The 26,832-nt window shown below is 37.1% G+C and overlaps 1 protein-coding gene across 2 annotated transcripts; it reads left to right on the forward strand.

The window, feature by feature from the left end:
• Positions 1-1,432: 1,432 nt before the first annotated feature.
• valopa (vertebrate ancient long opsin a) lies at positions 1,433-25,821 on the forward strand. Of its 2 annotated transcripts, none has more exons than XM_067421862.1 (6): positions 1,433-1,545; positions 1,839-2,206; positions 12,701-12,911; positions 15,235-15,352; positions 16,974-17,213; positions 24,826-25,821. In XM_067421862.1, exons 2-6 carry the CDS (start codon positions 1,846-1,848, stop codon positions 25,063-25,065), a joined length of 1,170 nt encoding a protein of 389 aa, XP_067277963.1. In that variant the 5' UTR covers positions 1,433-1,545; positions 1,839-1,845; the 3' UTR covers positions 25,066-25,821. The 2 variants fall into 2 exon arrangements, with proteins under 2 accessions (XP_067277963.1, XP_067277964.1); XM_067421863.1 differs by having other exon boundaries at positions 24,831-25,042.
• Positions 25,822-26,832: the final 1,011 nt, after the last annotated feature.

Genomic DNA, 26,832 nt, shown 5'->3' on the forward strand with positions numbered 1-26,832 from the left:
ATACTTCATGAATTATATTGGGAAACCACGAGAAAAGGGTGACTAATGGCCGAGTCAATGCTCAGAAATGATTCATTATTTGTATGTTTTTAACTGCTGTATATTTGTGTTTTACATTGTGTTGTCAAACTCAAAAATGTGTATATTTTTATTGCTTAAAAATGCCGTTATTTTATTTAAAACAGTTAATAATTGTAATTTTTTTGACAACAAATATTTGAGTTTGTCTCGGATATTTTTTTAAAAGATCGGTCACGCTATAATGCACTCCCTCCCTATGGGGCATGTTGTCACATCCCTTCCGTTCTTTGGGGGTAAATCAAGACAGAAGTATAATCTGTACTAATGAAACAAAACCACATAAGTGTACTAGACGTGTGTGCAATTAATGCGGGGGGAAATAAACACTCTGAACAAACTAAGAAAGTTAAAGTGTGTTAGTTTGCGCCTGTGAAGTTTTAAACCGTGTGTGTTGTAACTAACCCCGCGTAACTTTGGCGTACGCATTTCACGTTTCTTTCTAAAAACGTTTTTCATCAAGTGCACGGTTAAGAACGCCAAACATGTATTATTTTAATGATACGAACTAATTTCATAATGCACCTTTTTCATGTGTCTCTATGATCCGCGGTAGGTCGCGCTGTGTTGGAGCTGCGCTTGTTCCAGCTCTCTCTCTCTCTACACACACACACACACACACACACACACACACACACACACACACACACACACACACACACACACACACACACACACACACACACACACACACACACACACACACACACACACACACACACACACACACACACACACACACACACACACCCTTTAGGGGTTCATTCATTATGATTTGTTTTGTCCATTCCGGATTAAATATTTCATATTATTGACAAACATTTCACTGCATTATTCAGTGTATTCAAATGCATTTACTATTAAAAAATGTAAAATATGTGGGTTAGAAAATGTATATATAATTATCTCATTTTATGCAGTTAATCAATATTACCTCCTCCAAAAATCAGCATGATTAAAATAAGTTACTACAACAGTCATTATAGAACCTTTTTAGCATTAAAGGGTCTTTGTAGTTGAGTAAAGAACCGTTTGGTAGAACCCTAATGAAGCCTTTTTAAGAGTGCAGCTCGGTGAACAGACTATCGTTTAGCTGTCCCGTTTACTGCCCGGAGTGCGCATCGACTGCGCGTTTCTGAAGCCGAATGGATGAGGTTAGCCTGGGAAAACCCTCACAATTCCGGCACATTTAGATTTGCTCTTACTACTCGAGACTGGTCTGCGCTTAACCAGGTTAGGATGATGTGCTTTGCAAACCTTGGGGGTGGAAAGGCTGATGAGGATGATGATGAGGATGATGATGATGCGCGCCTATATAAACATCATCTAGCAAGAGGAAGGCAACCAAACCTCTCCAGCCGTGATTGGGCACCGGGGTTAAGGCTCCGGTTTACGCGTCTCTGGATTCGCGATGCACGGCGACTTCCTCCAGATGTAGGAGCGAGATGGAGTCGCTCGCGGTGAACGGTGCGTCCCACACGGAAGACTTTCAGCTTTGCTTTAATTGCATGCTTCAAACATCAGAAACCAACGACACTTTCAGCTTTGCATGCATGATGTTTGTAGCATACAATTAATGCATGCAAAGCTGAAAGTGTCGATGGTTTCGGAAACGTTAATGTGAATCAGAAACTATTGACACTTTCGACTTCGCATTAATTGCATGCTTCAAACATCATGCATGCATGCCTTTACTTTTGTCTGGGTTTTAGAAATCCCATATTTATTATTTTTTTAAAGTTTTGATTCTTGTTTGGCAGGGTTCAGATGACTGCATTGCTATACAGTATGGAGTCGTTCTCGCTGGCGGTGAACGGTGTGTCCCACGCGGAGGACCCGTTCTCCGGACCCCTGTCGTTCATCGAGCCCTGGAACTATCGCGTCCTGGCGGCGCTGATGTTCGTCGTGACCGCGGCGTCCCTGTCCGAGAACTTCACCGTAATGCTGGTCACTTTCCGCTTCACTCAGCTCCGACAGCCGCTCAACTACATCATCGTCAACCTGTCTCTGGCGGACTTCCTCATGTCGCTCATCGGCGGGACTATCAGCTTTTTAACTAACTTCCATGGGTACTTCTTCTTGGGTAAATGGGCTTGTGTTTTGGAGGGTTTTGCAGTCACCTTTTTTGGTAAGTGAAAAGTTATTCTCTGCACTCTTAGAAGAAAAGGTTCTATATAGAACCCAAAAAGGATCACTGCAAAAAATGCTTTTCTTACTCAGTATTTTTGTCTTGTTTCTAGTCCAAACATCTAAAAATTCTTAAAACAAGAAGTATTTACTAGACAAGCAAAAGTAATTGTCTTGTTTTGGGGAAAAATAACTCAAAATAAAGAGTTTTTGCTAAGATAAGAAATGCATTTTTTTTTCTTTGCATCGTTCTATATAGAGCCCTTTTTATGTGCCAAAAGGGCTCTTTCTTGTCATTATAGAACCCTTTTAGAGCATAAAAGGGTCTTTGAAGTTCAAGTCCAAATAACCTTTTATGCTAAAAAGGTTAAAAAATAGCATTTAGAGTCAACTCCTAAGACCCTTTTATGCTCTAAAGAGGTTCTATAATGACAAGAAAGAACCCTTTTGGCACTTAAAAAGGGCTCTATATAGAAACTTAGGGGTTCCAAATACCTAGCGCCAATAGAACCTTTTAAGATTCTATATAGAACCTTTTCTTCGAAGAGTGTACATGCATTAATTGCATGCTTCAAATATCATGCATGCATGCTTTTACATGCATGCTGGGTTTCAGAAATCCCATATATAACATTTTTATTTTTAAAGTTCAGTTTTGATTATTGTTTGGCAGGGTTCAAATGACTGCAAGTTACATCCATGAAAAGTCCATGTATGGCAAGCCGCTTTTACTTTTATTATTTCCCATGTGATTTATTGACATCAACAATTCAGTCTTCACGTTAGAACGATAATTCTTTATGGCATGAGTAACATTTTTAACTAGTAAAAAACTCTAATTCATGATATCTGTAATTGTATTTTGATTTACAATTGGCATTTTCTAGTGATATATCACCACATGCTGACATTCTAATTCAATTGTTGCAAGAATTATGATTTCTTTCTAGTTGAAATTATCAACCAGTAAAAATTATTTGTGATATCAATAATTCGATTGTCACTATAATGTTAATTTCTGATATCATGAAGGCTACATGAAAGCCATTATTGATATATCAGAAATAACAAATGTAACCTTTTAAGAATGTAACATTTCAACTTGTGACAAATGAGTTACTGATTTCAGCAATTTATATTTTTATCAAGTAATTATTGATATCTAAAATGATGATTTTTTTTACTGGTGAGAAATCTGATTTCTAAAATTTCGACTACTAAGAAATCATAATTCACAAATGTCAACAGGCTGCGATTAAAATTCCATTGTTACAAGAATTATGAATTCTTGTTGAAATTCCCATTTCGCATATCAGATATAAAATTCTTATTGAAAAACAATTGTAAATTTTGATATCAATAATTACGTGGTCACTAGTGCAAATGACAATCAACATCAATAATTCAATTTTTACTAGTAAAAATCTTAATTTCTGATAATTAATTACAATAATTAAATTATCACTAGTGACAACGGTAATTTCTAAAATCATTAATGTGATTTTTACTAGTAAGAACATGTTTAGATATCTGAAATTACTCCTATTGAATTAACATGTTTAATACATTTTGAGATATCAAGAATTAACATTTCAACTATTGAAAATTTAGTTATCGATATAAGGAATTCATAGTTTTACAAATAACAAAGTAATTATTTATATAAATATTATGATTTTTTACTAGCACAAATGGTATTTCTGATATGTGTAATTGGAATTCTTGATTTTAACAATTGAATTTGAATATGGCAAGCTGTTTTTTTTTATTGAGGATTTTAATTCTTGATATCAACAATTAAAATTTCACTTATTAAAAAACTATCTGAAATTGTATTTTCACTAGTTAAATGTCACACATAGGCTGCCATTCAAATTCAATTCCTGACATAAAGAATTAGGATTTCTTAGTAGCTAAAATGCCAATTTCACATATCAGAAATACAATTTTTACTAGTAAAAATCATAATTTTTGATAGAAAAAATTACAGAAATGTCCATTGATTATGTCCATTAAAATGTCCACAGATATCAACAATTGAATTGCTACTTGTAAAAATCATATTTTTTATATCAATAATTTGATTGTCATTATTTACAATGCTAATTTATGATTTTTTTTACTTGTAAGACATGCATTTTAGATATCTGAAATTATTGATATTAAAAATACATTTTTAGATTTCATAAATAACAACATATTGAAAATACATTTACAGAATTGCATTTTAACTGGTGAAAAGTGAGTTTATATCAGGAATTTATATTTTTACTAACGTAATTTTTAACATAAAAAGTTATGATTTTTACTAGTGTGATCTAATATGTGAACTCGGTAAGAAATCAACAATTTAATTTGAATGTCAGCTTATAATGACATTTAACTACTGAAAATACATTTAAATATATAAAGAGTTATAGTTTTTCCTTGTGAAAACTGAATTGATATGAAGAATTAATATCCTGACAATGAATACACGTCAAAACGGCTTGCCATAGTGCATATCGATGATCACACACAGAGCTAAAACTAATTAACTTTATCTCTTTATACGCTATTGTTACAAAGCAGCTTCACTGTAATAAACAGGAAAATAATGATCAATGATGCAAAATTAGATCTTTATTAAAAGTTGCTGAAGGGGAAAAAATAGGCTGCTTTTAAAATTACTAGATGTTTTGCACAAACAACATCATTGACTTCAAATATCTCAGAACCTGAGGGTTGTTAAAATATAATAGTAAAAGTAACTGTGTATATAGGCCGCATAATATTAAATGCATGTAAAGAATACTCCAGATGAACAGAACTGCAGTATTTACCATTCATGTCTTCTTACAATCCATTATCATTCATTTAACATATTCTCTTCAAGGTAATTGCTAGTCAGAGTTCCTAGTTGGAAATTCCTAGTCGGAGTTTCCTAGTTGAAAATTCCGAGTCGGAGTTCTCAGTTGCAAATTTCAAGTCGAAGTTTCCCAGTTGGAAATTCCAAGTCTGAGTTTCCTAGTTGGAAATTCCTTGTCGGAGTTCCCGAGTTGGAAAATCATAGATGGAATTTTCTAGTTGGAAATTCCGACTAGGAACATGGTGGAGGGGAGAATGATTACTACTGTGACTGCTTTCCTAGTCAGAGTTTCCTAGTTGTAAATTCCTAGTCCCGAATTACCTAGTCAGAAATTCCTAGATAGTGCTACTTGATCAACTTCAACAATCAAAGGTCCAATCTGCGGTTTGTACAACATGCTGAAAAAAAATTGTGACTTTTTATAAATGTCCTAATTTGATCATGTCCATCTGCAGATGTTTGGCTGCTCTGGTATCTCCAGTGCAATGAGCAGGATTAGGTGCTTCTACATCAGTGTTATTCACCATCTTTTCCCTCTGGTCTTAGGGATAAGGTTAGGATTACATTTTCAGAGAGAAAAACAAGCAAAAATATGTTGATCCAGGGACATGTTTTGGCAAAATCATGCTGACCTCAGGGCTTTGTTGTCGGAAAGAACAGGAATCATGGAGGACACCAGGTTCATTCTTGCCTATTTATTGGGAAAATCTTATTAAAGCCAAAATGATTTTAGCGTCCTATTCACTGACAATTCCCCACGCTATCTAGATAGTCAGTTTGATGGTGATTCTGGAATTTCAGTGAAATACAGGCAATTCTTACTGTGTATAAAACATACAATATTCTTTAAATGATTATTCACATGTGTAAATATGTGCTACTTTAACAGCAAAACAATGCAATGCAGCTGTCGTGAAAAAACTCATAAAGGATAGCAGTCGCAGCAGCGATCGTTCTCCCATCCCAATGATTTCCAGAGGTAAATACGACTTGAGTTATTTCACCAACTAGGCATTTCCAACTAGGACACTTCAACTAGGAATTTCTGACTAGGAACTCCAACTAGGAATTTCTGACTAGGAACTCCGACTAGGAATTTCTGACTAGGAACTCCGACTAGGAAAGTTCAACTAGGAATTTCTGACTAGGCACTCCAACTAGGAATTTCTGACTAGGAACTCTAAATAGGAATTTCTGACTAGGAACTCCAACTTGGAATCTTAAACTAGGAATTTCTGACTAGGAACTCCAACTAGGAATTTCTGACTAGGAACTCCGACTAGGAAAGTTCAACTAGGAATTTCTGACTAGGCACTCCAACTAGGAATTTCTGACTAGGAACTCTAACTAGGAATTTCTGACTAGGAACTCCAACTTGGAATCTTAAACTAGGAATTTCTGACTAGGAACTCCAACTAGGAATTTCTGACTAGGTACTCCGACTAGGAAAGTTCAACTAGGAATTTCTGACTAGGAACTCCAACTAGGAAACTTCAACGAGGAATGTGTGACTATGAACTCAAACTAGGAAACCTCAATGAGGAATTTCTGAATAGGAACTCCAACAAGGAATTTCTGACTAGGAACTCTAACTAGGAATTTCTGACTAGGAACTCCAACTTGGAATCTTAAACTAGGAATTTCTGACTAGGAACTCCAACTTGGAATCTTAAACTAGGAATTTCTGAATAGGAACTCCAACTAGGAATTTCTGACTAGGAACTCCGACTAGGAAAGTTCAACTAGGAATTTCTGACTAGGCACTCCAACTAGGAATTTCTGACTAGGAACTCTAACTAGGAATTTCTGACTAGGAACTCCAACTTGGAATCTTAAACTAGGAATTTCTGACTAGGAAAGTTCAACTAGGAATTTCTGACTAGGAACTCCAACTAGGAAACTTCAACGAGGAATTTGTGACTATGAACTCAAACTAGGAAACTTCAATGAGGAATTTCTGAATAGGAACTCCAACAAGGAATTTCTGACTAGGAACTTCAACTAGGAATTTCTGACTAGGAACTCCAACTAGGAAACGTCAACGAGGAATTTCTGACTAGGAACTCCAACTAGGAAACCTCAACTAGGAATTTCTGACTAGGAACTCCAACAAGGAATTTCTGACTAGGAACTCCGACTAGGAATTTCTGACTAGGACCTCCAACTAGGAAACTTTAACGAGGAATTTCTGAATAGGAACTCCAACTAGGAATTTCTGACTAAGAACTCCAACTAGGAATTTCTGACTAGGAACTCCGGAAATTTCAACGAGGAATTTCTGACTAGGAACTCCGACTAGGAATTTCTGACTAGGAACTCCAACTAGAAAACATCAATGAGGAATTTCTGCCTAGGAACTCCAACTAGGAATTTCTGACTAGGAACTTCAACTAGGAATCTCATTTATGATAGGTCTGATAGCATGTGAAGACAATGTTGGCTATGTTACTTTTAGCCAACACTAATACGATTGGCACATCGGCGCAATTTAAGAAAAACTGCTCTAATTAGTGCTGTGCTGCTTAAATTACTGGTACTAATAACATTTCATATCGTACCATTTTTAATAGCAGGGTATTGCACTACTTTTCTAGTACTGATATATCCTACAACACTACATTCATGTCCAATATCCAACTAGGAATTTCCGACTAGGAATTTCCGACTAGGAATCTCATATTTACAATAATTCTGATAGCATGTGAAGGCAGCATTGAGTATAATACATACAATATGCTTCAAATTATTATTCAAACATGCACTATGTTAACATCAAGCCAGGGCGATGTAGCTGCTGTGGAAAAACGAATAAAGAATAGCATTCACAGCAGTTATCGTTCTCGGTTTAAAGTTTATGGAACGTCCAACTCGGAAACGTGATTATGAATTTCAACTTCAACTAGAAATTTCCAACTAGAAAACTGTTTTACAATAATTCTGATAGCACATGAAGATCTGTTGATTAAACTAAAGAGTCTTATGTTCGAGAAACAATTAACCGTTTATGAACATCACTGCCAGAGTAAAACCGTGTCAGTGTGATATTAAAGTGAGCTAGTGTTTATTACAGATGAACGGTAAAGCAGTGAGACGTGGGATTTCACAGATTTCATTACTCTATCATCATTGGCCGGTTATGTAACATCTTTTATGATAAAGGAACATCACTCTCACTCTATTTTATTACAAGTTATTATCTAGCATAAAGCAGATTTAATGTGCTGTCAAGAGTTATGAATGTACACTTTTCTTAGTTTCATTTTGTCTCAGATCTTGAGATGTCTAGTTGAACTTTGTGATGATACATTAAATGACCCGACACTAAATGATATGTGTGTGTCAGACTATCTTTACAAGATGATCAACTCATTGTCCAGTTTGAGTTATAAGAGTCGCATGTCTTCGTCAGAAATATTTTAATCTCTAAAGCATCACTGTCAAGCTTTATTTCTACAGTGCTCTATACAATACAGAGTGCTTTACGGTAGGAAAATAACTGGTGCATAAACTATAAAACGACTTTAATTTCAGCTAATAAAGCAGCTTTTAGGAAGACAACTCAGTGTCATTATTCAGATCAATTCTGTTCAATGTTAATTCAGTTTAGTTCAATATCTGTCTAAAGTTCATTCATTATAAATGACTTTATCTTCAGCTATTAAAGCAGCTCCGTAGAAGACAAAAGTGTCATTATTCAGATCAATTCTGCTCAATGTTGATTCGATTTAGTTCAAAATGAAACTGCAAGTTCATCTCTTCATGTTTGCAGCAATCCAGACAGTTCTTATGAGTCTCAGAATCGATATGTATCATGTTATATATATATATATATAAGGGATGCCACAATAATTAAAATATAATACTGAAGCGTTCGGTACGGCATGAACAGTTACGCGCTGGTGGATTGCATTTTTTTTTTCCGGTTTTGCATTTAATTAATTATTTCCATTTCTCTCCTGTTTTAAATATTTCTCTCAGTTTATTTCGGCTGTGTTTGAGAGTGAGTCTACACGATGAAATGAGCAAATATCCAATCATATGCACTAAAGTTAGGCGGTGTTTAGCCGCGGTTTAACATTTAATTTGTTTTACACTGAAGCCTGTCAAACACACGTGAGTACTGGACTAAGTGTCTTACTGAGCTAATCAGGGACGTGCTCAGGATTTTTGAGGGGCAGTTGCTCTGACCTAAAAAAGGGACCCCCCCCCAACCGAAACCACCCACCCCACCCCCACCCCTCATGATCTGTCCAATTACATATTATTGTTATTGCCATTATCATTATTATTTCAATGCCCCCTAGTGGTATTTATGTTCTGCTCAGGAAAAATATTATAGGTGGGGCTATTTTTTTGCAGGGGGGTCTGGGGGTTTCTCCCCCAAGAATTTTTTTCATTTCGTAGATGTGATTTCCTGCATTTTGGTGCGTTTGAGGCCATTTCCCTTGCCTACACCAATAAAGAACTCAAACCAGTCAATATCAATAGTCTAATAAAAAAAAGACAATATTAATTTAACTGCCATCAACAGTTTATGATCGTCCATTTGTTATACCTTTCCGACAACGTTAAGTCTCACCCGACAACCGCGACAATCTCCTTCTAGTGCCGCTCATGCAGGCTCAGCCAAGGCGGTTAGAAGGATTTTGGGGGCCCCAAGCAAAATGGACATGTCTAACTTTCTACAGATAAACCGGTAATGATTAAAAAATGTTTGTAAAACTTTAAGAAACCATTTTTAAAACATCTATAAACATTACATAGATAGACAGACCAAATATTCCTAACACTTTGTTAAGGGTTACTAGTTGGTTTGTAAACTGTCTATAAACATTATCTGGATGGTTATTATGAAGTTGTAGCAGATGACTATAATACCTGTTAAATAGTTAATAAACAGTACCAGTAAAACATGTGGGTTGTCCTGATACTGTACTTCAAAATGCAACAGTGTAAAAATTGCCACACCGAATAAAGTAACTGTTTAAGATCCATTGATAACTTATAAAAATAATATCATATTTGCATAAACTGTTACTACCATATATCCCGACACTAGCCCATTAAGATAAGCTATGAAAAAAAAAAATCATGTTCCTCTGCCTCTTTCTGGTTAAATAATGTTTATAATAATAGTTAATGCTATATTAACTATTCCAGGTTATTTATGCATAGCATAAAAATAGTTAGTATAGCATGCTATGCCACTTTCATCAAAACCTATTACAAAGCTATAGCAATTTTATGTCATTAAATACGATAAACAGATATTCTGGAACAGATCTGCGTCTTCCTTATCCCGTTAAAAAAACATCTTACAGTAAGTAACCGTATTCCATCCGTTTGAAAAAAAAGTTGCACTAACTGTTCGTTACAAGCAGCATTTGCCAGGCAGGTAACGCTAACATAAACATATTTTTGCTAGCCTACCTGCTGCAAAATTACACCATTTTTGTACAAATAAAGCTATTTTATATAGTGTAATGTATCACTTACCACTATCTTGTTTTTTCTCTTTTTTCTTTTCTGGCTTCCTAAAGCATAATTCCGCTTCTTGATCGCCGAGGAGGTTTTGTATTTTGCCGGCAGCAGAGATTGCCTGGTTGGGTGGCTGTTGTCAGCGACGACTGAGAGGGCCCCCTTGAGGGGGATTCCGATAACAGTGTCATTGCACTTTACTGCATTGACTATCAAAGGGGCGCTCAAGCAGTTTGTCGTTGCATTTTATTCTTAACCTGTCGCTGTCTTGAGGCCCCAGGCCAGCTCGGTGCCCCAAGCAATTGCTTGACTTTCACTTTCGGACGGGTACCCGAATATGGAAGTGAACTAGAGTGCGGATCGGGCTGCATTTTTCTGTCCGAGCCCGACCCGCGTCCGACAGAGCAGTAACCGAACCCGACCCGAGCCCGACAGGCATTCAAATATTTATGTCCGAGCCCGACCTGGAGTGATACGGATGCCGCGGGCAATATGCACGCACGTGTTGCGAGTTGTTGTCACGGCGACATAAACAAATTTCTGCATGCAGGAAGACGGATGTTAGGGTTATATAATGCATGTATTTTAATCACAAAAACAAACCATTGCACCAAGTTAAACAGGCCCATTGGCTACTTGCATAATAAGCAGTTTTAAATTTAAAAGGTTCAATGCCTTTTCGCGCTGACGTGACCGAGCCCGACCCGAACCCGAACGTCATTTCTAAATATCTGTCCGAACCCGGCCCGACCCGTCGGGTACCGTCGGAACCCGTCGGGCTCGGGTCGGGTATCCATCCTCTAAAGTGAACGAGGCTTTGCGATTTTTTTTTTTTTGTATCTAGGCCTACGTGAAATTCTGCATCCATTGTACGATTTTTTTATTTATTTTTTTCCACCTCGGAAGGGCAACGTGAGTCGAGAAGGGCATATGGGCAGTTGCCCGGGCAACCTGAGCAACCCCCCTGTGCACGTCCCTGGAGCTAATACTGTCAAACACACACAAGGTTAACATATATAAACACAGTTTGTTATGTCTAAAGTGAAAGTAAAGTCGTGTGTGTGTGTGTGTGTGTGTGTGTGTGTGTGTGTGTGTGTGTGTGTGTGTGTGTGTGTGTGTGTGTGTGTGTGTGTGTGTGTGTGTGTGTGTGTGAGATGAGCAGGTCTTAAAGTGACAGTAGCGCAGCCTATAGTGAACATTTGTCCTTAAAGGGACAGTTCACCTCGAAAATTGTGTTAATAAAACAACAAAAGACAAAGAGAAAATCACTCACTGCTCTTGAATTAAAAAACAAAAAACTTTAATACAGTAGCTTTTAATGAAAGTTGTATATTGAAGACTATGTAGTTTTAATTTTAGCCTACATTTATTCATTCGATTTCATACTTAAATGCTACTGTACATCTCTGAGCTGCCACTGTAAATTTTTATATATATATTTATTTTATATTATACAGTAAGTTTACAGTAAGTTTACGTAAGGGTTTTTTAAGTCTTTTAAGTAAAATAAAGAAAGAGTATTGCAGTTTTTTATATAAGAGTATAAAAAAAACAATCTCCTTAACCTCTTTCTGTTCCTGTCGCCTAAGAATAGAAGAGCAAAAAAACGAACCGAACTGAAAACCGTGGGTAAAAACCAAAGTGTGTATTAAAATGTGGATTGTTGCATCCCTAATATATATATGTATATGTGTGTGTGTATATATATATCAGTTTTTCTGAAGTGTCTGCTGTTATGCACTGCAAAAAATGCTCTTCTTATTTAGTATTTTTTTCTTGTTTCCAGTCCAAATATCTAAATATTTGTAAATCAAGATTCATTTACTAGATCAGTAAAATGATATAAGATATTATTGCTTGTTTTCTGGGGAAAAATTTCAAAATGAAGTGAGAGGTGAGAAAAATAATATTATTTCAATCAGAAACAAGATTATTTCTCTCACCCCTTTGGCAGATCATTTTGCCTGTTTTAAGCAAAAACTCTCTTCATTTAGATTTGATTTTCAACAAAACAAGAAAAATCTTGTCGTTTTACTGATCTAGTAAATGCATCTTGATTTAAGAATTGTTAGATATTTTGATTAGAAACAAGACAAAATGACTGAGTAAGAAGAGCATTTTTTGCAGTGTATGGAGAGATGGTGTTGATCCGTCTGATTGGGTCTCCAGGTATCGTGGCCCTGTGGTCTCTGGCCGTCCTGGCCTTCGAGCGCTTCTTCGTGATCTGTCGGCCCCTGGGGAACATCCGTCTGCGGGGCAAACACGCGGCTCTGGGGCTGCTGTTTGTTTGGAGCTTCTCCTTCATCTGGACCATCCCTCCTGTCCTGGGCTGGAGCAGCTACACCGTCAGCAAGATCGGCACCACCTGTGAACCCAACTGGTGAGGAGTCCAACATCATTCATCACACGCCGGGACTCTTTAAATCAACCGGTGGAGGGGATTCATGCGCTTAAAACACCTAAAAATGCAATTTCGACTAGGAAACTCACGCTAGGAATTTCCGACTCGGAAACTCCAAAACGGGAATTTCCGACTAGGAAACTCCAAAACGGGAATTTCTGACTAGGAAACTCACACTAGGAATTTCTGACTTGGAAACTCCAAAACGGGAATTTCTGACTGGGAAACTCACACTAGGAATTTCCGACTAAGAAACTCACACTAGGAATTTCCGACTAAGAAACTCACACTAGGAATTTCCGACTAAGAAACTCACACTAGGAATTTCCGACTAAGAAACTCACACTAGGAATTTCCGACTAAGAAACTCACACTAGGAATTTCCGACTAAGAAACTCACACTAGGAATTTCTGACTAGGAAACTCACACTAGGATACTCCGACTAGGAATTTCCGACTAGCAAACTCATACTAGGAAACTCCAACTAGAAATTTCTGACTAGGAAACTCCAACTAGGAATTTCCGACTAGGAAACTCACACTAGGAATTTCCGACTAGGAAACTCCAACTAGGATACTCCGACTAGGAATTTCCGACTAGGAAACTCATACTAGGAAACTCCAACTAGAAATTTCCGACTAGGAAACTCCAACTAGGAATTTCCGACTAGGAAACTCACACTAGGAATTTCCGACTAGGAAACTCCAACTAGGAATTTCCCACTAGGAAACTCACACTAGGAAACGCCAAACAGTAATATTATGACTAGGAGACTCACACTAGGAATTTCCGACTAAGAAACTTACACTGGGAATTTCCGACTAGGAAACTCCAACTAGGAATTTCCAACTTGGAAAGCCAACTAGGAATTTCCGACTAGGGAACTCATATTTAGGATAATTCTGATAGCATGTGATGGCAGGAGTCAAACATCATTCATCATACGCCGAGACTCTTTAAATCAACTTGTTAAGGAGATTAGTGCACATAAAATACCCAAAAATGCAGTTTCACTTCAACTAGGAATTTCCGACTAGGAAAGTCCAAACTAGGAATTTCTGACTAAGGAACTCCAACTAGGAATTTCCGACTCGGAATCTCATATTTACGATAATTTAATAGCATGTGATGGCAGGAGTCAAACATCATTCATCACACGCCGGGACTCTTTAAATGGGTGAAGGGGATTGATGCGCTTAAAACACCTACAAATGCAGTTTAAATCTCTGAGGTTTTTCATAAACACATTTCTAAAATCGTTTAATGTGAAAAGAGCTTGTCAAACGTCACCCGAGAGAGCTTTTCCTCCTCATTTAAGCCTAAACCAGCAGGATAATTAACCATCTCAGATTTATTGTCTCTTAATTAGTCCTTTTATCCGTAGATGCCTATTCATCTTTGTCCGTGTGAAATACTCTTGCTCACACCTTTGTCATTTCTGTCATCATGTGCTTTAGTGAGTCTGACAAGCTAGAGACTAAAAAACAGGCGATGAAAAGAGAAAAATATACAAATGTCACTTTTCACAGAATGTTGGCATGCCAAGTAAGTGCAAATATATTATACGTTCTCAGAAAAAGGTACAAAAGCTGTCACTGTAAGTACCTTTTGAAAGAACCGTCGCAGTGACCGCTCTTCTGTACCGAATCAAGACTTGCACAATCATGACAGTTAGTAAACTGGCACATCTGGGCATCGTTTGAGACGCTGGAAACATATTCCTCTTTAGGCACTAAATCCTTCCAGAGTGGCGGGTAAATAACCTCCAGTTATATTGTGTAATGTCCTTCTGGCACTGGCTCATATTACCATATTTCTTCCTTATACTCTGGCATCCTCATGTATATTATTTCAATGTTAAATGTCTGTGGATGAGCTCTGACCTCCATTTGTGGCTCTTTTTGAAAGCTTAGAGTCTCTTCTTTCTGGAGATATGCATCACTTTGGCATTTGTTTTACACAAAGTACTTTACACTAAATTACTCTGATGTCATTTCCGCCTGGATTTGGCCGACCCAAATTGAAAAGCCTCCCATACACACACACACACAGTGGTCTAGGTTCAAAATGTTGGTGTCATTTTACAGGAAACCCTTTAAAGTTACATAAAACACTGCTAAAAGTCATAAGAATGTAAGTAAATGTTGTCTAAGCTGTAAAAAAAAAAGGTTGAATGAAGTACAATCAACTTAAGTCATTTCAATGTAAATGACATTAAACTGTCTTTAAATGAAGGATAGATAAGAAAGTTTTCTCTCCGTCAGGTCTTTGCTTTATTCACTGATTTTTGTCCCTCCGCAGGTATTCGGGAAACTTCCACGACCACACCTTTATCATCACGTTCTTCATCACCTGCTTTATTCTTCCGCTGGGAGTGATTGTCGTCTGTTATTGCAAACTGATCAGGAAGCTGAGAAAGGTCAGTCGCTCCACCACATCTGCAGATGTGCGAGTCTCTGAATCCTAATGATCCCAAACGTGCTTTCATCCCTGATCTCTGATGAACCATAAAGCTGATCTGAAGTGTGTGAAAGTCTGAAAGTTACCAACTAATGTTCCTCCATTAACATGAATTAATAGACTGTTTGTTCAGCGTTGTCTGGTCTTTAATAATGTTCTCAAAACATTAACAAAATCTTTATTTATACATCAGTCATGGAGCGTTTCTGAAATGTTTTAGACTTAGCATTTTTTAAATGTTACTTGTTTCGGAACGTTCAGAGAACATTCAAATGTAACATTCCATAATGTTTGAAGAATGATGCGATGTAATGTTCCCTTTCCTTAATGTTCCCTTATTTTTTCTTGTTTTGTTGAAAATAAAATCTAAATGAAGAGAGTTTTTGCTCAAAACAGGCAAAATGATCTGCCAATGGGGTGAGAAAAAGATTCTTATTTCTGATTGAAATCTTGTTTCTTGTTCCCGAACAGAAATAAGATCATTTTTCCTCACCCCATTCACATAATCCCCCCTCCACCAAACTTTACACGTGGTACAATGCAGTCAGGCGAGTCCCATTCTCCTGGCAATGGCCAAACCCAGACTCGTCCATGGGATTGTCAGACTGAAGCGTGATTGGTCGCTCAGAGAACACGTCTCACTGCTCTAGAGTCCAGTGGCGGCTGCTTTACTCCACTGCATCCCACGCTTTGCATTGCTCTTGGTGATGTAAGGCTTGGATGAGCTGCTCGGCCATGGAAACCCATTCCATGAAGCTCTCTCTGCTGTTCTTGAGCTCATCTGAAGGCCACAGAAGTCTGGAGGTCTGGAGCTGTTGACTCTGCAGAAACTTGGTGACTTCTGCGCACTGTGACCCTCAGCATGCGCTGACCCCGCTCTGGGATTTAACACTTCGTGGCTGAGTTGCTGTTGGTCCCAATGGCTTCCTCTTTGTTATAATCCCACTAACAGTTGAGCGTGGAATATTTAGTAGTGAGGAAATGTCAGGAATGGACTTATTGCACAGGTGTCAACCTATCACGGCCCCACGCTTGAGTTCACTGAGCTCCTGAGAGCGACCCATTCTTTCACTAATGTGTGTAGAAGCGTCTGCAGGCCGAGAGCTGGAGTTATACACCTGTGGCCATGAAGAGACTGAACACCTGAACTCAGAGATCTGGAGGAGCGGCACAATACTTTTGGCAATATAGTGTATATGATATCATTAATTTTACTCGTATAGTAAATGCATCTTGATTTTAGCATTTTTAGATATTTGGAATGAAAACAAGACAAAAACTAAGCAAGCAAAAAAAACAACAACAAAAAAAAACTGTGCAGTGTTTCGTCTTTTGAGCTGCTGAACAGAAATCGTCTCATATTTAATGTTTGCGTCATAGATTCTGTTATTTTCACTGTTTATCGTTGTCAAGCTCCTTTGAAACAATCAGTATTATATGAAGCGATGCAGAAATAAAGCTGACTCGACCTGCTTTAATAATTGAGTGTTTTAGGTGATATCTGCTACCATCATCAAATATAGTCATGATTGGGATTATTTTGTCAACACACATTGCGTGTGTGTGTGTGTGTTTTGCAGGTGTCCAACACCCACGGCCGGCTAGGAAATGCCAGGAAACCTGAGCGTCAGGTGACACGAATGGTGGTTGTGATGATCGTGGCCTTTATGGTGGCCTGGACTCCATACGCTGCGTTCTCAATCGTGGTCACGGCCCATCCCAGAATTCACCTGGATCCACGTTTGGCAGCCGTTCCTGCTTTCTTCTCCAAAACAGCGGCCGTCTACAACCCTGTCATCTATGTGTTCATGAACAAACAGGTGACAGTCATACCTACAATGCATTACACACTGCAGAAAATGCTCTTCTTACTCAGTATTTTTGTCTTGTTTCTAGTCCAAACATCTAAAAACTCTTAAAACAAGAAGTATTTACTAGACAAGCAAAAGTAATTGTCTTGTTTTGGGAAAAATAACTCAAAATGAAGAGAGTTTTTGCTTAAAATAAGATAAATAATCTGCCAATGGGGTGAAAAAATAATCTTAATTCAAACAGAAATAAGATTATTTTTCTCACCCCATTGGCAGATTATTTTGCCTGTTTTAAAGGGATCCCCTGGTGTTGAGACTTGTATGGCTTAATATAACATAAATGATGTCTCTTACTGAATTATGTAGTAGAAAACCCATGAAAGATCTACGTTATTTTAAAAATCGATTTTATATTTGGACCATGGGCGGCGCCATTTTGTTTGCGTTCTAGGTTGATGACGTAGAGTGGTTGAACTCCTCAATCAGCTGGCATTACCCGTAGCTATTTTTACCACAACGCAACTCGAAAATTGTTTCAGAGTTAAACAAAACAAATGAATTCCTTTGTAATTATACTTAAAACACACTCAAACATACATGTGCACACAAACTCACCTACACAAGTCACAAACAGATCAGCGGGCGCGCACACGACAGGCTCTGTCTCAAGCGAGATGTTGGGCTGCTCAGTCTCCACGACAGGGGCTGAATCTGAAATCGACCCTATACCCTTAAATAGGGCATTATTTGAAGGGACGGACATTTGTAGTGTTGTCCGACACCATAGTGGACATGTTCGAGTGCAGTCATTCAGTCTCACGTTCCACCGCAATAACGAGTGTAAAGCCGATTTACACACAACAGCTGTCCGACTTCACGCACCCAAACATGTGGACACAAACTCTCTCTCTCACACAGACTCACACACACCCCAACAGATCGGCGCGAACACACACACACACACACACACACACACACACACCCCAACAGATCGGCGCGAACACACACACACCCCAACAGATCGGCGCGAACACACACACACGCACGCACTGCGTGCGCGCATACATAACCCTCAATCTATTCCCTGTGTTGATATCCTGTTCAACACATCCTGTTCCCTAGATAGACTGTTGATAGTAGATTAACTGTAATGCCTAATGTGACCAGCAGAGGGAAATATCTAGGTAGGACGATGGGATAAAGTAACGTGAGGAAGAGAGGCAGGATGTTTTGGTGATGATGCATGCGATTGAGACAGAGCAGTCTGTCAGGTGTGTGTGTGCGCGCCCGCCGATCTGTTTGTGACTTGTGTAGGTGAGTTTGTGTGCACATGTATGTTTGAGTGTGTTTTAAGTACAATTACAAAGCAATTCATTTGTTTTGTTTAACTCTGAAACAATTTTCGAGTTGCGTTGTGGTAAAAATAGCTACAGGTAACGCCAGCTGATTGAGGAGTTCAACCACTCTACGTCATCAACCTAGAACGCAAACAAAATGGCGCCGCCCATGGTCCAAATATAAAATCGATTTTTTAAATAACGTAGATCTTTCATGGGTTTTCTACCACATAATTCAGTAAGAGACATCATTTATGTTATATTAAGCCATACAAGTCTCAACACCATGGGATCCCTTTAAGAAAAAGATTGGATTTTCAACAAAACAAGAAAAAATATCTCATGTCATTTTACTGATCTAGTAAATGCATCTTGATTTAACAATTGTAAGATATTTAGACTAGAAACAAGACAAAAATACTAAATAAGAAGAGCATTTTTTGCAGTGTAGCAGATGGAAAAGTTTCATATTACACCTTTAAGGGAAAAATGAAACTTGTGATACATAAACCTGAGCTTGAAGGTGATGTTTGTTTCTTATTTATCAGCCCTGAGGTTTATCCACATATGGATATAATCATGTGCGGTTGATCCATCTTCATCTTCTCCATCATATATTATTATAACATCAGAAGAGGCCAGAGCGACAGCGTTACACACACTCACCCTGTGATTGGTGTAGTTAGTTGTCAGCTTCATCATAAATAATAAACGCATCATCAATAAATGACAAGAGAAATGCAGCGTGAAGCGAGCGCAGGATATTTTTTAAGCTGAATTGACTTGAATACCTTCATCTCTCTTTTATGGTCTTTATTATTAAAAGCACTATAAATAAATGCATTATTTAATAAAGCAGTTCAAACGTCTGAAAAATCATTTGATCATAAGAGAAGCTTATGAACTAAACCAACCATCCCTTGAAAGACAGACGGTGTAAAACATCTTCATTTTAATTACTGTAATGTTGATTTCGGTGATATTTCATCAACATTAGACAAACCTTTTTGTGCATTTTTTATCAATAACCGCAAACATTTCCTATCAATGTTTTTTATTAATATTATTGATTTATCTGCACTGACAACATCAGATAAAAATAAAACAAGAAACAAATTGAGCTGAATAATGATTATAAAACTTTGCATCATCGACTGTTATTGATCTGAACTGAATCAACAGTCATTATTCAGATCAATAACAGTGTCAGAGTTGCTTTATAGCTGAACCTAAATTCAATTTGTTTCATAATAGTTGCATTTTGTTTATTAATGTGAAATGTATTCATAAATTAATGTTATTTTAATATTTATTTTAGTTTTATTATAGTTCTATTAATATTTTGAATTGGTTTTTATTTAATATTTGGAGTTTTCATATTAATTTTAGTTTAATTTTTAGTAATTTTGCTATGTTCTTTTGTCATTTCATTATTATTATTATTTTTCTTTTAAATATTGATTTAGGTTTCTTTTATTTTTATTTCAGTTTAAGTTTGAATTTATTTCCATATATATATATATATATATATATATATATATATATATATATATATAATTTAGTGTGCTTGGGAAGTTTGTGTTTACATAATGCGGTGTACTGTGTATAATTATTATGTTTGTGTATTATTATACACAAACGAGCATGTATTTGAGCATTTAAGAAATATTTGCTTGTATATATTGTATACAAAATGTATCTTTTAAATATTTATTTTTTTAATACAAATAGAACATATTTTTCTAAAATATATCCACTCACCTAAAGGATTATTAGGAGCACACACTAATACTGTGTTTGACCCTTTCTCCTTCAGATCTGCCTTAATTGTCCGTGGCATTGATCAACAAGCTGCTGAAAGCATTCTTTAGAAATGTCGGCCCATATTGATAGGAGAGCATCTTGCAGTTGATGGAGATTTGTGGGATGCACATCCAGGGCACGAAGCTCCCGTTCCACCACATCCCAAAGATGCTCTATTGGGTTGAGATCTGGGGACTGTGGCGGCCATTTTAGTTCAGTCAACTCATTGTCATGTTCAAGAAACCAATTTGAAATGATTGGAGCTTTGTGACATGGTGCATTATCCTGCTGGAAGTAGCCATCAGAGGATGGGCACATGGTGGTCATAAAGGGATGGACATGGTCAGAAACAATGCTCAGGTAGGCCGTGGCATTTAAACGATGCCCAATTGGCACTAAGGGGTCTAAAGTGTGCCAAGAAAACATCCCCCACACCATTACACCACCACCACCTGCACAGTGGGAACAAGGCATGATGGATCCATGTTCTCATTCTGTTTACGCCAAATTCTGACTCCACCATCTGAACGTCTCAACAGAAATCGAGACTCATCAGACCAGGCAACATTTCTCCAGTCTTCAACTGGCCAATTTTGGTGAGCTTGTGCAAATTGTCGCCTCTTTGTCCTATTTGTAGTGGAGATGAGTGGTACCCGGTGGGGTCTTCTGCTGTTGTAGCCCATCCGCCTCAAGGTTGTGTGTGTTGTGGCTTCACAAATGCTTTGCTGCATACCTCGGTTGTAACGAGTGGTTATTTCAGTCAAAGTTGCTCTTCTATCAGCTTGAATCAGTCGGCCCATTCTCCTCTGACCTCGAGCATCAACAAGGCATTTTCTCCCACAGGACTGCTGCATACTGGATGCTCTTCCCTTTTCACACCATTCTTTGTAAACCCTAGAAATGGTTGTGTGTGTAAATCCCAGTAACTGAGCAGATTGTGAAATACTCAGACCGGCCCGTCTGGCACCAACAACCATGCCACGCTCAAAACGGCTTAAATCTCCTTTCTTTCCCATTCTGACATTCAGTCTGGAGTTCAGGAGATTGTCTTGACCAGGACCACACCCCTAAATGCACTGAAGAACTGCCATGTGATTGGCTGATTAGATAATTGCATTAATGAGAAATTGAACAGGTGTTCCTAAAAATCCTTTAAAGGAGTGAATATGCATGTATATATATATATACACATAAAAATAAACATATAAATATAATACACAGCACACACACACACATATATTATGTAAACACACACTTTTATTTTGGATGCAATTACGATATATATATATATAAATGGGATGTGATGTGATTTAACTTTGACCGAGCACCAGTTAAATGACGTTTGCTTTGCTAAACTGTAATTTTGTGATGATGCTTGAACTTAAATTTGCATCTTAAACATAATACTCCATGAAGATCTCAAGTCACAGCAAGAAAGTTTCCTGCGTCCTAGTTACAAGTAAATAGGTTAATAGACCTTAAAGGAATCGCCTGACAGAAATAAGCATTAAAGTCTTTATGCAAGCCAGACGTTTCAGTTTAGGATTGAGGTTGCTTTCCCATACTCTATTTGTGAAGTGCACAGGACATAGTTTATGGATTTAGAAAAATCCTAAAGCTGTCATGGTGGGACGATATCGCTTCACTGTAGCTGACAGATTTGACTTATATTACTGAAATAAAAAAAAAAAAATAAATACCTGCAGTGTGGATCAAACCGGTGCACTCCAAAGGAGAAGATGCTGAATTATTGAGCAGCTGTGGAGGTTATAGGACGTAAACAATGTTTGACAATCTGCCCATCATCTGCTGAGCTGGAGCTTCAGTTTAACCGCAGGTTTCCTCCATTCAAACCCTGACACCTGATGCCATACACACTCGCTGTGAATACTGCTCCAATTCACAAACCTGCCAAAATAAGTGCACGAAAACACAACATGCATGCTTGGGATTTTTGCCAAAGTGACGGTAATCTAAATAACATTATCATCAGTGGACAGCAAAAAATGCTCTTCTTACTCAGTAATTCTGTCTTGTTTCTCGTCTAAATATCTAACAATTCTTAAATCAAGATGCATTTGCTAGATCAGTAAAACGACATAAGATATTTTTTCTTATTTTGTTGAAAATAAAATTAAAATCAAATGAGTTTTTGCTTAAAACAGGCAAAATGATCTGCCAATGGGGTGAGAAAAATAATCTTATTTCTGATTGAAATCTTGTTTCTTGTTTCTGAACAGAAATAAGATTATTTTTCTCACCCCATTGGCAGATCATTTATCTTATTTTAAGCAAAAACTCTTAATTTTAAGTTATTTTTAGATCATTTTGCCTGTTTTAAGCAAAAACTCACATCATTTTGATATTTTTCCCCCAGAAAACAAGCAAAAAATATCTTATGTCGTTTTACTGATCTAGTAGATGCATTTTGATTTAAGAATATTTAGATATTTGGACTGGAAACAAGACAAAAATACTGAGTAAGAAGAACATTATTTTGCCGTGTAGTGCTCCAATTCAGAAACCTGCAGAAATAAGTGCATGACAACACAACATGCATGCTTGTGATTTTTGTCAAAGTGCCGGTCATCTAGGCTATTAGATAAATAACATTGTTTATCATCAGTAGGTATATAAAAAAACAGGCAATAGATATTTTTGAGAATGCAATATTAGCAATACCCAAAAGTAATGACATACCGAAGTCTAGTCTTCACTGAACATTTTTTTTGTCTTGTTTTCTAGTACAAATATCTAAACATTCTTAACTCAAGATGCATTTAATTGAGAAAGAAGTAAAGTAAAGTCTTGTTTTTTTTTTTTTTAAATGACAGTTTATGCTTAAAACAAGGAACAATATCTGCCATAAAAATACGTAATTCTAACTAACCCTATACTTCTTATTGTTTAAAGCAAAAACATGATACCTTTTTCAGTCATTTTGCTTTCTTCAGTAAAAGTATATTGTATCATTGTGCGGGAAAACAAGGCAGAAATATTGAGGAAGATTTTTTTTTTTTTTGTTGCAGAGTATTGCATGGGGGATTGCATGATAAAATTAAGATTTTGAACTTACAGCCAAGATATGTGGTTGAAAACTCTAAAGCTTCTTTCTTAGAGCGATGATTTACAGAATAACACAAATTTAAAAGATGATTGACTTGTTTTCTCACAATTGTGGTTACATTCTCCAATTCTGAATTTTTTTCTCTGAATTAGGGGGTATAATTGTGCAAGATGTAAAGTCGGAATTGCAAGATGTAAAGTCGGAATTGCGAGATGCAAAGTTTGAATTGCGAGATGTAAAGTCGGAATTGCGAGATGTAAAGTCGGAATTGCGAGATGCAAAGTTTGAATTGCGAGATGTAAAGCCGGAATTGCGAGATGTAAAGTCGGAATTGCAAGATGTAAAGTCGGAATTGCAAGATGTAAAGTCGGAATTGCGAGATGTAAAGTCGGAATTGCAAGATGTAAAGTCGGAATTGCAAGATGTAAAGTCGGAATTGCAAGATGTAAAGTCGGAATTGCGAGATGTAAAGTCGGAATTGCAAGATGTAAAGTCGGAATTGCAAGATGTAAAGTCGGAATTGCGAGATGTAAAGTCGGAATTGCAAGATGTAAAGTCGGAATTGCGAGATGTAAAGTCGGAATTGCAAGATGTAAAGTCGGAATTGCGAGATGCAAAGTTTGAATTGCGAGATGTAAAGTCGGAATTGCGAGATATAAAGTCGGAATTGAGAGATGTAAAGTCAGAGTTGAGAGATATAAAGTCTTTTTTTGTTATTCTGTGGTAGAAACAGGCTTTTTTATATAGAACTGAAGAGACACACACAGTTTTTAAAATGACTTTAGAGCACACACTAATTAGTGTCTATCGGACTCAGTAGTTTAATGACTGGGACTAATGAAGAATGAGAAGGGCGATGTGAGCCGCAGGCTAATGTGGAAACAATTAATGATTACTGTGCAGTGATGACCTCATCACGATTGACTAATTGTAGCGTGTTGCACAGTTAGAGCTGACACTGGATTTCACCTTCGTTTAGAAGCCCGATTAATGCATCCACTTAACTTCAGTGGGACGTAACACTCATTTAAGGCAAAACATTACATGCAAAACATGCACAGATTGTCTTGTTTTCTCACCCCATTGGCAGATTATTTATCTTATTTTAAGCAAAAACTCTCTTCATTTGGAGTTATTTTTCCCCAAAACAAGACAAACCTAGAAATTGGGTTGTTTGAACCCAGTAAATGGACCCATTCAAACAACCCAATTTCTGTTTTTTCTCCATTTTCAACCCAACTTGGGTTGTTTTTAACCCAGAATTTTTTAGAGTGTAGTAAATATTTCTTAGTGTAATTTTTTTTAGATGTTTGGACTAGAAACAATACAAAAATACTAAGTAAGAAAAGCATTCTCTCCAGTGAAGATTTCTATAGGATAATCTGTGATTTTTTTTTTTTTGTGTTCTCCTCAGTTTAGGAAGTGTCTGGTCCAGCTTTTGAGATGCAGGGACGTTACAATCGTGGAAGGAAACATCAACCAGACGACTGAACGTGCAGGCATGACCAATGAAAGCAACACCGGAGAAATGTCGGCCATCGCCGCTCGAATCCCGGCGGCTGGAACTATCCCACCCAAAACTGAGGAGCATCCAAACGAACGGAGCTCATTCGCCCAGATTCCCATTCCTGAGAATAAAGTATGTCCGATGTGACTGCAAACACACTCCAGACGTCCGCCAGCTCTATCTCTGGCTGAATGAATTTACATTTTCTTCTGAATGTTGGCGTCCACACTTTTAGTCTTAATGCTGTTCATCCAACAATGTAAACTCTGTCATTAATTCCTCCTGTGGTTGGCCAGCCGTCAGACCTCCGCTCATCTTCACACACAGATGAAGATATTAGTGTTGAAATCCGATGGCTCAGAAAGGCCTTCATTGACACCAATGTCATTTCCTCTCTCAAGACCCATAAAGGCACTAAAGACGTCGTTACAAAGCCCATCTCACTACAGCTGCTCTACAATCATTGATGAAGAGGCCAGAATAGAGTTAGTGCGGGAAAAACACTAAATAACGTGATGGGCCGATTTAAAAACAAAGCTTTGCGACTTTACGTGACTCAGGCGATTCGAATCATGAATCGATTCACTGATTCATAACAGTTCAAATCTTTGTTTTAAATCGGCTCATAACTATATACGTCGTTATTTCGTTTTTTTGAGCACAAAAACTATTCTCCGAATTTTTCATTTTTGAGTGAACTAACCCTTTAAAGTTCGCAGCACAATAGAAAGCTACAGAAAAACACTCTTGGGGAAGAAGCTATATAACTACAAACCACCTTCTTAAAAAGTAGTTCACAACACTGCAAAACTTTTTTAAAAATGCTGATAGTTTCCTATTTTTAAGTGTAAATTCACTTAATTTTGATCAATTTTCCAGAAGACAAAACTTAATATCTTTTTTTTTTTTTTTGATTAATTACTATTGCAAATTATTGCATCTTGATTTAAGAATGTTTAGATATTTATACTGGAATTTTTATTTTTTTTTATTTTTTTTGCCGTGTTCAACACAAGCTTTTATAAAGTACTGTGGTTATAATTATTACTGAGATCATATAATTCATTATAAGGTGCATTTACAAGAGATAATGAATGCATTTATAATGCATTATATATACAGGCTTCAAATACTGGCCTAAACTGTCCTTACTGTGGCAATGCAATAGCACTACAATAGTACTTCAGTGGTAAACGTTATTACCATATACCATTATATACATGGTAAGAATTAATTGGAAGAATGGCATTGCCACAAACTTTGTTTAAAAGGATAGTTCAACCAAAAATGAAAATGAACCCATGATTCACTTACCCTTAAGTCATCCTAGGTGTGAATGACATGCTTCTTCTAAATAAAATCTGAGTTATATTAACTTTATAATGGCAGTGGTTCATTTTTGAAGTCCATAAAAGTGCATCTATCCATCATAAAAGTGCATCTATCCATCATAAAAGTGCATCTATCATCATAAAAGTGCATCTATCCATCATAAAAGTGCATCTATCCATCATAAAAGTGCATCCATCCGTCATAAAAGTGCATCTATCCGTCATAAAAGTGCATCTATCATCATAAATGTACATCTATCATCATAAAAGTGCATCCATCCATCATAAAAGTACATCTATCATCATAAAAGTGCATCTATCCATCATAAAAGTGCATCTATCCGTCATAAAAGTGCATCTATCCGTCATAAAAGTGCATCTATCATCATAAAAGTACATCTATCATCATAAAAGTGCATCTATCCATCATAAAAGTACATCTATCATCATAAAAGTGCATCCATCCATCATAAAAGTACATCTATCCATCATAAAAGTGCATCATGATGGATAGATGCATTTTTATGGACTTCAATAATAAACCAACATTCACTGCAATTATAAAGCTTGGAAGAGTCAGGAC

The sequence above is a fragment of the Pseudorasbora parva genome, chromosome 17 (genome assembly GCF_024679245.1).
Source record: "Pseudorasbora parva isolate DD20220531a chromosome 17, ASM2467924v1, whole genome shotgun sequence".
In the NCBI taxonomy this organism is placed as follows: domain Eukaryota; kingdom Metazoa; phylum Chordata; class Actinopteri; order Cypriniformes; family Gobionidae; genus Pseudorasbora; species Pseudorasbora parva.

Bases quoted from the DNA above. Each gene is read 5' to 3' on its own strand.
- valopa (XM_067421862.1), top strand. From the start codon at position 1,846: ATGACTGCATTGCTATACAGTATGGAGTCGTTCTCGCTGGCGGTGAAC. The intron at 15,353-16,973 runs GTCAGTCGCTCC...TGTGTTTTGCAG, and splicing joins TGATCAGGAAGCTGAGAAAG to GTGTCCAACACCCACGGCCG. The intron at 17,214-24,825 runs GTGACAGTCATA...TGTTCTCCTCAG, and splicing joins ATGTGTTCATGAACAAACAG to TTTAGGAAGTGTCTGGTCCA.